This window comes from Magnolia sinica, chromosome 5 (assembly GCF_029962835.1).
Source record: "Magnolia sinica isolate HGM2019 chromosome 5, MsV1, whole genome shotgun sequence".
Lineage (NCBI taxonomy): Eukaryota > Viridiplantae > Streptophyta > Magnoliopsida > Magnoliales > Magnoliaceae > Magnolia > Magnolia sinica.
Window position 1 is genome coordinate 39957619 of NC_080577.1, and position 14601 is coordinate 39972219.

Here is a 14601-nt window from a genome sequence, read left to right on the forward strand (position 1 = left end):
CCTTTTTTAAAGTTTTTCTTTTAATGCTAGTTCAACACCTATTTTAAAATGGTGGTGACTCATCCCCATCACACGTGGCACTACATTAGATCAATTTAGGCCATCCAAATTGTGGTCCATATCGTGGATAGAGCACTTAGATCAATCTAGACCATCCAAATTGTGGTCCATATCGTGGATAGAGCACTTAGAGCAATCTAGACCATCCAAATTGTGGTCCATATTGTGAATTTGTGATGTTTCAATTAAAAAAAAAAAGAAAAAAAAAGCGATTACACTTAGAGATGTCTGAAGGCAAAGAGACAGAGATTTTGCATGGAAATATGTGGTTGATGATCTAGATTCGTAGTCAAGAATTCATAAGAATTATACTTTTTGTAAATTTGATCATATTTTTCTATTATTTTAATTAAGAAATATTAAGTATTGTGTAGCTTACGCCACACACTATAGGGGGCCAAATGCTACGCTATACGTTACACGCTATTTAAAACATTAGTTTATTACCTGCCCAATGAGGGTCATGGTGAAGTTGATGGGTCCAACGTTTGACAGTCATCTTCCAATAATCTTTGTAGTTTTGACAATTATACCGAATAGCAAGCTTAGCTCCATTCATGGCCTTATAAAGGAAGCCCATTGTTGGTCTCAACAAGCGGAAGAACCCTCGTCAGTGGTTCCCTTGAGATCCTCTTTCACTTGCTTCCAATAGTCACTATCTCTAATGGTCACAATAACTTCAATTGATATGCTAGTTGTTTTTTTCTCATACTTGGAGTTTAGCTACTCCCTCGAAGTTATCATCTTGCTTAATTCTCGCCTATGCTGGTATAAACTCTCCTAGAAAATCATATTTGTAGCCAACCTTACCCCTAGCGTTGGCAACTCCCACCCATTTGCAAACTTCTTCATTAAGGCGACTACCCAATTATGATTATATATGTAGGTTGCGATTGTCCTAGCCTTTTCAACTCATCCAAAAACCAGCAAAAACCTATCCTCCCATTCATTCCAAATGCATAAAAAACTCTAATTTCTCCCACTTCTCAAAACCGTAGATTTAGATCATACCAACCCTGTAAAACCTTTCAAAAAGATCATACCAACCCTAATCGTCCTCGAAACCTTTAGATCTAGAGTCCAGACCTAAATTCCAACCCATGTTTCATGTTGAAGATGTCATTAAGAAGATGGTAATCATACACTTCCTATGATTGCTCCTACTTCGACTCCAGTCCTTATTGTGCCCTTTTTCGTCAATGATTCCTATGCAGCTTACCATACCTGTGAGAGTCACCCTTCATATTGCCCTGATTCTTACTTATCTTCCAATTTGTCTTATGTAGATCCCTATCAATACCCTCCTGATGTTATGAAAGAGAGCAACAATATGTTGGTTACTCAAAAGCACTCTATTATAAGGAAATACCAACGAAAACAAGAAGGTTCAAAAAATGTGCTAGGAGATGAGAGAAATCAGGAAAGATACAAGATTTGCCTTAAAGAATTGCAAAAGGTGTTGAGGAAATATTGGAGGATTTCAAAACTTGCATGTCATCCTCGAGTAAATAGCAAAAAAGAATGATCTCAATTCAATGAATTCATTGTATCTAAAGATCCCAATACCTACAAAAAGAGGGGTTGACTGAAACTGAATCCACTATGGGATTATTGATGGATCCATAACCTGATCGATGGAAATTCCAATCAAATCAAAAGATCAGTTGATGAACAACCTTGTAAAAGAGAGATGGATCAACAGGTTTGGATAACTTGATGGATGGGGAGAATGAGATGAAGGAATTGATGGGGATGGATGTGTTTGTCCCATCTCAAGTCCGATTGAAGGAAACTATATTAGAGGCCAATGATGACGACCTTCCAATGACTGTACCCCAGTAGAGGTCAAGGGAGGGTACTAAGATCAGCAATCCAACAATCGAGGCAATCGAATCCACTATTGTACGAGAGGTGGAAGTCAATGCCTATAACATGTAGCTCAGTTGGAAAGCGAAGGAAGAGATAGCGCATATTCAATCATCATGGTATGTACGAGCTATCATTCAGACATGGGCCTTTACCATCAGTTGGTATTGAAGCCCAAGACAATATAAACAAGATCTTAAGCAAAAAGATTGGTGCTACCTACTTCAACTCAAAGATTTCTTTTTGAAGCCGAGTGGAATTGATGCAACCAGGTCACTCAAGCTGGCTGACCAAAAGATCTTACAAATCCAACCATTTGTCTTGATTGAAAATAGGCTTCTTTTTGTGGTGCGCTCTCAAGGGCAGAATCCCAGTCGATCTATATGTCCGGTGGATTGAATTCATATAGCTTCAGAATGTGTTTGTTGAATCATTCCTAATGTTGAATTGGTTGATCGCATATCAAGTAGATGGTGGTTACCAAGAGGAATGTGGACTCATTTTAGCTGTTTCTTGGTATCCCATTTCTTGAAGAGCAGTCCCTCAGTCAGCATTGTGAATAAAATGGTTCAACAGAGTGGCTATTTCTTTTGCAGGTTAGGAGCTATATTGGTCTCCTCCCTTTATTCATCTATTGAGAAATGTGAGAGGAAGAAATTTTGGATTATTCAAGGGGCATTTTCACTTGATGCAGTTCTCATTATTAAAAACATTTCCACATGGATTCCACTAGTTCAGGCTACTACATGGATCAGTCTTCTGGGATCCTTCTATTTGAAGGCCCTTAATATTCCTAGAAGACCTTCTAGAATGAAAAGAGCAATCCTAACAAGATGGTTGACATCACCTCAAAATATTGTGAAATTAAATGTAGATGGTGCCTCAAGAAGTAATTAAGGACTTGGAGGTGGTGGAAGTGTCAAGAGCATTGCTTTGTAGGATTGAAGTTATGCTCTTAGTTTTTGGTTGTTGATCCAATTGTTGAAAGGGACTCGATGTTGCTTGGATATGGGGTTAAAAACACAGGTCGCATGGTCAATTTGATTTGGGTTCAGATCTTGGAGATCAGACATTTGATGGAAATTGAAATTACTAATCTCTTTTGTGAAAGTAATCAAGTTGCTGATTCTTTGGCCAAATCACGTGTGACACTGCCAAAGACTTGTGTACTTACGAAGATCATCTATGTCACGCCCTAGACTCGGTGACCGGACTCACAAGGAACCTGATAGCTGGTTCCAGCCGCAATAGCCTCCGGAGTACCCCAATCTCGGCCCCTGAGACAGGTTCCGATCCTGAGATCCTACAAGGAGGATTTCCATGTCATAATCCGATTCAATTGAGCATACCCAAGATCATAGCAAGTAAATCTCAGAAAATAACAAGGAACACACTGCAAAATCCACTAAGAATTTGAACTTTACAGGTACAAGGCTCAAAAGGAAATACATAATATAAAAAGAAGGAAAGGAAAGGTCTGCAACAGGTCAGCTCGCGCCAATCCAATCCACAGCTCCTTCGCTACTGCACTGGCCTAGGATCTCCTGCACGCATCAATTGTGCATAAGCTTATAGAAAGTTTAAAGGGCGGTGTAAGTGTGTGGCAATGGTGTTCAGAAGAATAAGGAGAATGTAGAAGGAGCCAATGAACAATACCAACGCCTCCAGCCGTGCCGAGGCTAAGTTATGAATGCAATAAGCTGTACCAAGGCTATGCAATGCAATACATGAGTATTGGGCGCCATAACAAGGCGATGCAATATAAGGCTTATACAGCCGATGCAAATACAAATGCGAAGTAATGCCAGTCCTCATATCTAACCCACATATTAAGTACAGTTCCATCATAAAGAATCCACCGGGGTCAAGTACACTGTTGGATGACTGCCGCTCTACAAGACCCAGAAGTCAAACGAGCGTAGGAGACCTCACCACCTGCTTGTGGATAGCCAATCACCAGCGAGACTCGAGGTAGCGGACCCATTTCACGAGCTGGTCAAACTTCGCCTAGCTATGCCCCCTCACTCAGGCCGGTAAGGCCAAACCCCATCTCAACCGACCTCGCAACAGTGGGAGTCGCAGCCTATCGGTATAAGGCCCTCGTGCGCTCATGTTTTCCACTCGGTCTCAGCGTTGAGGTGTCCCCTTGGTACCGTGGAAGTTTAGGGGCTTTCACCCAGGGACATTCTATGCGCCCCAAGTGCTCAAGAATCATTTTCGGTGTCCACACGGCCATCCACAATATCTCTGTAAAGGCTACGGCCCTGATGACGCAAAGGCGAATATCCACATGCTATGTAATGCCACATGCATGAATCACACAATCAACCATGCATTAATCTCAAGCATCCACCGTGCTCAAGAGGGTAAACTCCATCCCTCGGGGGGATACCAACATGTCCTACACAATGGCACGACCATGGCCAATCATACCTCAACCAAGCATGCATATGATGTGTATGTGGGGGGGGGGGCATGAAGAATAAGGGTGCTAGTGAGGTGAATGAGGAGATGTACTCTCTACCGAACTATGAAGGGTCTAGGCACTTAACCAATTCCTCATAAGGAATACAACCTCTAGTGGTGGACCATTTACCTGGGGTAGCCCACAAGACTAAGCATACAAAGCTAGGGCCTAGATAATATGGAAACGGGCCTAACAAGGGACTAAGGTGGACATTCAACCACACTTAGCAACTAATGGACCTAGAGGGGGTCCAAATGGGGACTTTCAACTACCATTGCCCCAAGGCATCTAATCCACAAACCACATAAACATAAAGTTCATATCCAAACCATATGCACATAGGTCCCACAAAAGGTATAAGGAAGTAGGTCCAATACTACCTGTAACAATCATGGCCCAAGGAGGGGAACCAAGGCCCAAAGCCCAAGTCCCATTGGCCACAAGACCCATACATTTAGGTGAACTTAAGGGGCAGCCCATGGACACAAATACATGGCCCAAAAACAAGTCTAAGTTGGGTGGAATGGGCCCTTTACATCAGCCCCAAAACTAGCACATTTAAGTGGGCAACCAAGGGCCCAAAACCACCTTTATCTAGCCCACAAGTCCATCTAAATGGTGGAAAATCAGCCCAACATATGGCTGGGCCAAGGTGGGACGTTTCAGCCCACTCTGGGCCCACTAGGAAGTCTCAAAAATTTGGTCATACTTGGGTCTACAAGGACCATAAAAAGGGGTAGCCAAACTATGCACTAATCAAGCCCAAAAAGGGCACTAATCAAGCCCAAAATATTACCAAAATAGGTGTGCATCATGCACCCTAGCTTTCTCAATAAGGTGGGCCCCACATCTCATACAATTGAGTCCAAAACAATATTCATTTGGGCCCTTACTGAATTTTCAATCCATCAACAATTTGGGCCTGCTGAAGCCCAGATACTTGTTAAAACATGTGGAAAATATTTCCATAAGGGCGCGCAATATTTATAGGGGGGCCCCACAGATGGAGAAAGAGGGTGGTACATACAAAACAGGTGGGCCTGCTGCTGGGCTGCAGGCCCAGGAGCAGCCCATGGCCTTGGCGTCCTGGCCCATACACACATCAAAGTGGGCTCCACACATCCCTGAGGTGGCCCCACATGAGACGTCCACCTGGGGTGGTCCCACACTCCACATGGGCCACCACAGAGGGGGAAACGGCGTGGACACAAAACATACATCATGGTGGGCCAGCCCATGGACAGTCCACCATGTTGGACGTCCAGTAGGGGATGCTGGTTCAGCTGGTTAGCCCCACATCGTCGACATGGACCTCAGATACATCAGAGGTGGGCCCCAGTAAACATACACAAGTCCAGCTGGGCTGGGGCCCAAAATCAGCTACAACTCAAGAGGACAACAAGGTAGCAGAAAATTCTAGCAATGTATGTTGTTGTATCAACTTTGGGCACTCCAATGGAGTGGGTCCAGGGCCTCTAAAAATCTGAAAATTTAGGGCCAAGGTCCCTCATCATGCATACAATAAGGGAAAGTCCATAAAGATGGCCCACCATCAGAGAAAATATTTTTAAATTATGGTTTTATATGAGACAACATTGCTGGAATTTACAGCAAAAAATCCAACAACATACCCATATTGGCCCACTCTTTTGGAGACTCAAATGAGATCAGTTGAGGCTGAAAATTGACATGCTTATAGGTGGGACATACACCTTCAAAAGTCATATATTACTTGGTACAAAACTCCCTACCAAAAGCCCCAAAATCTGGCCTCAAGTTGACCCAAAAATTTGTCTAGACAATTGTAGACAGCAACATATAACTGAAAAGAATTAAATATAAACATTATTCAAAATGGGATTTAATCCCAGAAAATCATGGGATGGACGACCCCAATGGGCCCCACAAACATTCAGACCTTCGCCAATAACAAAAACCCCTTACATTTGCCCCATTTAGGTGGATTTTTTTGGGGCCACATGTCCAAGGTGGACTGTAATGAACGTCCAACCTCCATGGACGGTCTAGATTTTGTTGGTCCACAAGGTGGGCCACACACATTATCAGAGGTTATCTACAAGGGAAAAACAAAGATCCAGCTACAAGAGAAGGGTTTTCGCCACGTTGAGACCCTTCCCTTCATCACACATGCATATACATTCCATTATACAAGATACACAAGATATACATGGATCATATGATTCCTACTTGGGATCTACGGTGGAGATCCAATCTCCATCAAGGATCAAGAGTCTAGATGACCCAAGAATCCCTGATCAAAGGAAGAAAAGGCCATGAAGGGGTCCATGGAGAATGGCCCCTTGCATGTAACATGCATGCAATGTAGGATGGGCTTCAAGCCACATCCATGGAGTCTTGGGGCCACCACAATCTCTTGATGGGCCCCAGATACTCCAATCATGAAAAGAAAAGATAGAGAACATCCAAAATACAAAGAAATCTGAAATAGAAAATATATGCACCCACCTCTAAGGATCCAATCTCCAAATCTACATCAACATGATCTCCATGATCTAAGGAAGGGGTTCCTAAGGTTGAGATGAGTTGTTGAAGGCTAGATTAGAGGGGATTTGAGGGAGAGGGGGCTGGAGAAATGGAGAGGGTGGGAACGTCCATGGGTTTGGTAGGAGGAGAGAAGAGAGAGAGAGAGAAAACGAGAGGGAAAGAAGGAGGGCTTGTTAGAAAAGAGAGATAATTGATTACTTCTCTCTCCTTAGAAAGACAAAACCATGATGAGGCTATGGTGATACAAAGAATGTTGTAGGCTCATAGGTTTTCTAGGTGTAGGGTGTAGGCTTGCTAGAGAGCCTAAGCCTAGGGATGACATCATCACATGGGGAAGTTTGTGATGCTAAGGTGGGGTCCACCATCACACACAATCAACGGTCCAAATCAAGCGTGGCCCATAACTTGCAATGTACACGTCGGTTTCATGCATGAGACGCGGCGTTAGAACCGTGGCGCCGATGCAGATGCAATGGCATAGGTTTCGGGTCGATCTGAGTCGGTTCAACGAGACCAGACTTAAGGATGACCGCAAACACTATATGTAGGTTGCGGGTCGCCGGGATTCAACCGGTAGGACCGCGTGACCTAAAGAAACGGCATGCACACTTGGGTTAGGGTCTTACAATCTGGGTTTGGCTAATGTCCGTATTTGATGAATTAGAGTTGTGTATCCAGTATTTACAGACCATCTGGTAAGGCAGGATTCTCTTCCAGATTTATAAATGTTGGTGGTACCGTCCACCTTGTCTAAAAAAGAAAAAAGATTCACTTGGGGAGAGAGAAGTGGTGATCGCTGCGTGCAAGATCCGGGCCATATACCAGGTGCAGCTTTATGCAAACAGACCATTTTCCAAAAGCTAGATTGGTCCATTCATCTAGTCAGCCACAAGCTTACATTAAACAGCACATCGGTGATTTTCTTCTAACAGTACATTTTTCTCATATGAGTTTAACCCATCTGATGAGTGGCCTGATTTATGGGCCATGGTATATCTACCATCCTCTCCATGTAATGTTTTTGACTGGGTCGTACGCATGTATTCCATATGGTTGTGTTTGCTGTTATTCAGCTTTTCCATCTCTCCTGCATTGTTGCCATAGTGTTCCCCATCATATTTTCTACTTCCAAACTCTAGTCAGCGAGTCAATGAATAATGTACAATATTTTATGAAATGTCAATGCCATATTGCTGGGAGGAAGACCCTGTTGTTGATTATGATGATTTTACAGAAAAAAAAAAAAAACAAGAAATAGGAATATAAGTTGGAGCAAACCAAGTTGAATCCAAGTTCCACTTGATAAATTAAGAACATAACGGCTCATTCAGCAGCATGTTTGTTATAGAATCTGAATCGTACTCTTCAAATTATGATGTTGATCTCCTCATTTATACAACTAAAGGCTTCATGACTGAAGAAAACAATGTTTTTTTTTTTTCCTTTGGGTGCAAAATTTAGTGAGATTTGTTCAATGTGCCCATGTAATTTAATAATTTTTGTTTTTCTTTCCGTCTAAATTTGAAAAGGGGCGTGCGTGTGGAAGGCGAAGAACAATTCTTTGGGAGGCACATCAGCCAGTGAAGCTCTGTTGATCAGACCTGGGTCGGAGATTTATATGGTTGATTCTGGCCCTGGTAAAAGCTTTAGAAATTTCAGGTTTGACACAGCTCAGATCCTAAGGTCAATGGAGGCTGTCTTCTCTGCTACCTAAAATGTATTTCTAGTGTCCCCACGGTCCAATATAGCTGTTTGTTGAGTTCCCTTCGGGTTTTTGACTGCAGCTTGGATCAATGATTGGGCTATAGCTGTGTATAGTGAGTGTCAAATTTCTGTTCTCTTTGTGCACGGGTGTATTTGCTCACCCAATTGTGTGTTATTTTGTAGATTATGGATGATATTTTTATCGATGAGAAAATTGGCAGGTGCTGCTTCTTTTTGATGTAAATGAGCAACGGTAATTGAACTTTTGTCTGTCAATGATTTTCTTTCTGCTAATACTGTTGCATGAGTGCACTTGCTAACATGTGCTACTAACAGGGTGGCCCAATCGTGTTTCTGTCCCACAAATAAGATCTGTTCATCAGGTGGGCTGCTTGTGTGCAGAAAAATGGATGGTTAAAATTTGGCTGACTGTCCACATTCAATATAATGCGTGAGTTGGGCCATCAACATGGTGGGGGCCTACTGATGAGTGGTTTGGATCTTGTACCTGCATGGTCCCAAGTGCACTGGCAGAGGCCCATTTACATTTCCTTCTCAGTGATACACAGCTGACAATCAGTTTCAGAAAATAAAAAATAAAAGCTCAGAAGAATATCTGAAGACTCCACTTCAAATGATATTCACAATTCGGATGATAGTAAATTCAGTTGGGGTTTCAAATATCTAATTTAGATTTGAAAAAAAGATATAAACAGATTATTGCGTGTTTGAGCGCTCATGCTTTCTTGATTGCTGAAGAATCTCTAACCATCTATTTTGGAGGTTAGGGATGCCAACAATCTGACACATGTATCCCATTGAATTTCTCAAACTGCACATTTCTTTTCTTACACGTGTAATAAGATGGCTTATATTTTAGGAAAGGCATTTACATGGTGGGACCCCACTGATTTAAGTCTTGAATCTGGCAAAGGTGGGGAGCTGCACAAGGTTTGACTGTTTAGGCACAATTGACTGCCTGCATTCTCAAACACAGAGTAAGAGTGCTATAAACAGTCAGATAGATTGTATTTAAGTATACATGTGGATCTACTCATTGTATGTATTTTTCTCGATATTTACAAGGGCCCCAGCTGGACAAGAAACTTTGGAAATTTAGAATTCCTAAATCTGTATTTTGGCGTGTCTTGCATATGTGTAGTCTAATGTGGATGGGTGGACCATCTCTATGAAGTTCAAATCTCGCATGCATGCGTACGACCATCGTTTGATGATACATCCAACTCCAATACAACTCGTCCGAGTTGACTCGGACTTGTCAGACCTTGGTCAGGTTAATACTTCCGAGTCTTGCAGGGTGAGGTAAACCTTAGACGAGCAGCTTGAGGCTTTGCGCAAGTCAGGGCTGAGTCAGTACCTTGCAACATGGATGACTCAAAACTCTTTTCATTTTTTCGGTGCGACTTTCTTCCATTTTGTCCATTTTCGTTTCCAAACTAGATATTGAAGTCAGATGATTTAAGATTAAGAGCTTTCAATTAATTTATTAATTTAATAAAATTATTTTATTATAAATATCAATTAAATACTAAACTGCCTTTCATCACAAGGAAAATATGCTTAATTGTATTCTTGGTCACACACACACACACACACACACACACACACACACATATATATATGAGGAACGCTCAACTACGCACCGGTTCGCACGTCATTATGTGCGAACCTTCCTATCAACCGTCGGATAAGGTAGACGGTCGGGATGAAGGCGCTCTTAGCGTGAGCTTAAGAAAGCGAGTTTCCTTCTCTCGCAGGCCTCTTCACCCACTCTCCGAAGGATGCGGCGGAAACCTTTTCACATAAAATTCTTCTGTTGAAATGCTAGGTGGGTCCCACCAAGATGTTAGTGATAAATCCACGCCATCCATACATTTTTAAAAATAATTTTATGATATGAACCCAAAACTGAGGTAGATCAAATTCTCAAGTGGGCCACACAGTATTGATTGAACTCTCACCATTAAAAACTTCCTGGGGCTACCAAAATTTTGGATCAAGCTGATATCTGCTTTTTTTCCATCATCCGGGTCTATATGACCTAATCTATATGTTGGACGTCAAATAAATATCACGATGGGCCCTAAACAATATTTAACAATGAGAATCATTATCACCGCTACTTCCAGTGGTGTGGTCCACTTGAGATTTGGATTTGCCTCAATTTTGGGATAATGCCTTGAAATGATAAGGAAAAATGGATAGATGGGGTAGATTTCTCAAAAACATCATGGTGGGCCCCACCTAAATTTCCAACGAACTTTGCAAATTGCGTGTGTCATTAGGGCGGATTTGATTTCCTGTGAAAGCCTTTTGCAGGAAGTTCTTGCGCAAAGATGCTGGGTGGAGCCCACCACCATGTTTTTGGGAAATATACTCCTTTCATCCATTTGTCGAGCTCATTTTAGGAAAATTGACTGAAAACAAGGTAGATCCAAAACTAAAGTGGGCTACACGAGAGGGAAAATTGGGGAAAGAAATACCTACCATTGAAACCTTCCTGGGCTCCACCTTGATGTTTATATGCCATCAAAACCGTTTATAAGGTCATTAACACAAGGATGAAGTGTAAATACAAAAAATTTATCCCCAAAAAAAGCTTTTATGGTCATAAAAATGTTTCAACGGTTCTCACCGAATCCCTATTGTTTCCTCTCATGTTGCCCAGTCGAGTCTTGGATCCACCTTATTTTTTGTCGTTTGTCCTAAAATTAGCTTGCAAAACGGTTGAACGGAGTATAGTTTCCAAAAACAAGATGGTGGGCCCCACCCAACATCCTTACTCAGGGGCTTCCTGCCAAAGGCTTTGGTAGGAAATCCACGTCACGACGGAGGTTGAGTAGCTAACGCAAATTGGAGACTGGCAAAGGTTGAGTAGCCAGAGTCACTACTGGAGTGACGTCACCAAGTTCCGTGTGCCCCACATGATGTATGTGTTGTATACCCACTGTCCATACATGATGTATGGGTTTTATCCACACCATTCATCCATTTTTGAGCATCATTGTATAGTATAGAACCAAAATTTAGACAAATACAAGGCTCAAGTGGACCACACCATAGGAAGCAGCGGTGATAATAATTCTCACCATTGAAAATTTTCTAGGGCCCACCATGATTTATATTTGTCATCCAACCTATTCATAAATTTACATAAATCTGGATGAAGAGAAAACACAAATATCTGCTCCATCAAAAACTTCTTTGGCCCCCATGAATTTTTCAACGGTAAGGGTTTAATCCCCACTGTGTAGCCCACGTCTATCTTGGATTTGCCACATTTTTGGGCTAATAGCTTAAAATGATGAAAAAAAATGGATGGCCGGTGTGAATAAGACCGTAGAAAACATCACGGCAACCACCCAAAGCCACCGCATGTTCCCAGATACGGGCGAAGGTAGGAGATATGCGTCCCTCACCTCCCGCACCGATTAGCTACTGATAGGTTGAGTAACAAACTCCCTAATGAAGTGAACGTCACCAAGTTCTGTGGGCCACACCATGATGTATGTTTTGTATCTACACCGCCCATCCATTTGGAGAGATCGTATTAGGGCATGATCCAAAGAATGAGTCAGATCCAAAGATCTAGTGGACCCCACCACAGAAAATAGTGAGAAGAGCGACGCCCACCATTAAAAAGTTTTGTGGGCCACAAAAGTTATCGATCAAGCTAATATTTGTGTTTTCCCTTCTTTCATGACTACGTTAACACATGAACAGATTGAATCTCAAATAAAAATTATGGTGGACCTTTTGAAGGTTTCAATGGTGGGCGTCACTCTCACCACTGTTTTCTATGGTGGGTTCCACCCCCGCTTGGATTTACCTCATTCGTTGGACCATATCCTAAAATGATCTCTCCAAATGTATGGACGGTGGGGATATAACACATACATCATGCGGGGCACATGTAACTTGGTGACGTCACTTCAGTAGCAACTTTGGCTACTCAACATCTATCAGTATCCCATCCGCGTCAGCTACTCAACCTCTCTCGGGGACGCATATTTCTTGCAAAAGCCTTCCTGCACTGGGAACCTAGGTGGGGCTCACTGTCATATTTTTGAGAAATCCTATCTGTCCATCCATTTTTTGAGTTCATTTTAAGATATGAGGCCAAAAATGAACTGTATCCAATTCTCAAGTGGGCCGAAAACATGATAATTGAATGTCCACAGTTGAAATATTCGTGGGGCCAAAAAAGTTTTGAATCATGCTATTATTTGTGTTTTCAGTTCATCCCAGTACAAATGAAGTTATTAATGGTATGGATGGCATGTAAACATTACTGTCGGACTTAGGGAAGTTTCAACGGTAGAAATTTCCCTAACTACCTTTTCCTTTAGTGTGGCCTACTTAAGTCTTTTATCCTAATAAATTTTGGTCTTATCCCCTAAAATGATCTCAAAAAACGGATGGACGGAGAGGATTTCTCACAAATATGACAGTGGGCCCACTTGGGTTCACAGCGCAGGAACTTCCTGCAAAAGGCTTTCACAAGAAATCCGTGTCCATCTGTCAGTAGCCAGTCCGCGTCCCCCTAATGACGCACGCAATTTGCAAAGTTTATTGAAAATCTAGGTGGGGCCCACTATGATGTTTTTGAGAAATCTACCTCGTCCATCCATTTTTTTTCTTATCATTTCAGGGCATTATCCCAAAACCGAGGCAAATCCAAATCTCAAGTGGACCTCACCGCAGGAAGCAGCGGTGATAATGATGCTCACCGTTAAATATTTTAGGGCCCACCGTGATATTTATTCGACTTCCAACTTGTAGATTAGGTCATATAGACCTAGATGATGGAAAAAAAAGAAGCAAATATCAGCTTGATCCAAAATTTTGGTGGCCCCAAGAAGTTTTTAATGGTAAGAGTTCAATCAACACTGTGTGGCCCACTTGAGAATTTGATCTACCTCAGTTTTCGGTTCATACCATAAAATTATTTTTAAAAATGTATGGACGGCGTGAATTTATCACTAACATCTTGGTGGGACTCACTTAGCATTCCAGCGGAAAAATTTTATATGAAAAGGCTTCCGCCGCATCCTTTGGAGAGTGGATGAAGAGGCGTGCAAGAAAAGGAAACTCACTTTTTTAAGCTCGCGCTAAGAGCGCCTTCATCTCGACTGTCTACCTTATCCGACGGTTGATAAGAAGGTTCGCACGTAATAACGTGCGGTGCATAACTGAGCGTTCTATATATATATATATATATATATATATATATATATATATATATATATATATATATATATATATATATATATATATATAGAGGAAAGTTAAAAGAGGGAGAGGATGTTAACCATTAATTGCTTCTGAACAGTAGGATGGTATATTGATCCATCTGAACCCTTCCATCATTCCAGCCAACTCTTGGAAGCGACAACAATGAATAGGATGATTCTAAACATCCGGATTAATATGATGCAAGAAATGGACGGTCAAAATTGAGCAGATAAAAATAGAACGTCTCGTCAACTTGCATATATTCAATGCACCCCACGTTTGATTGCTGATGATGTGAATTGTCCAACCTATGGCTTCTAAGAAAACAGACCGCTATAACAAAAATGACCTACATTGGAAGGTTGGGGATCATTCAAACCCTACAAAATTTTCAGCATGACCTGCCAGTAAAGGCATGTAGTCAAAGGACGGATCAGATCGATAATTCGAATGACCTATGTACCCCAGGGCAATCGTTTGCAAGTCGTTCAAGGGAGGTGGACCTGATGTGGTCCTAAAAACGTAGTTTCTTTCTGGAAAAAAAAAAAAAGAAAAAAAAAGCAGTGGATTGCTTAAAAATCTTACTCATGTCATTCCATATTGCCCGGTTTAGCTTTTCAGAATAATTACTTACATCTTACTTATTTGCCCCTCCCACTTGTGTTATACATAGCAGAGAGATATATGAGTACAAATATGATTAGCATATATCTTTTATTAAC

At 41.7% G+C, this 14601-nt stretch overlaps 1 protein-coding gene across 2 annotated transcripts in view; it reads left to right on the top strand.

Moving 5' to 3' along the window:
* Positions 1–8899, top strand: part of LOC131245952 (mRNA-decapping enzyme subunit 2-like) — a 50068-nt gene extending 41169 nt beyond the window's left edge. For both annotated transcript variants that reach the window (XM_058245773.1, XM_058245775.1), the window contains one exon: positions 8449–8899. In XM_058245773.1, coding sequence (XP_058101756.1) covers positions 8449–8633 — 185 coding nt within the window. In that variant the 3' untranslated portion in view covers positions 8634–8899. The remainder of the gene's footprint in view (positions 1–8448) is intronic.
* Positions 8900–14601: the final 5702 nt, after the last annotated feature.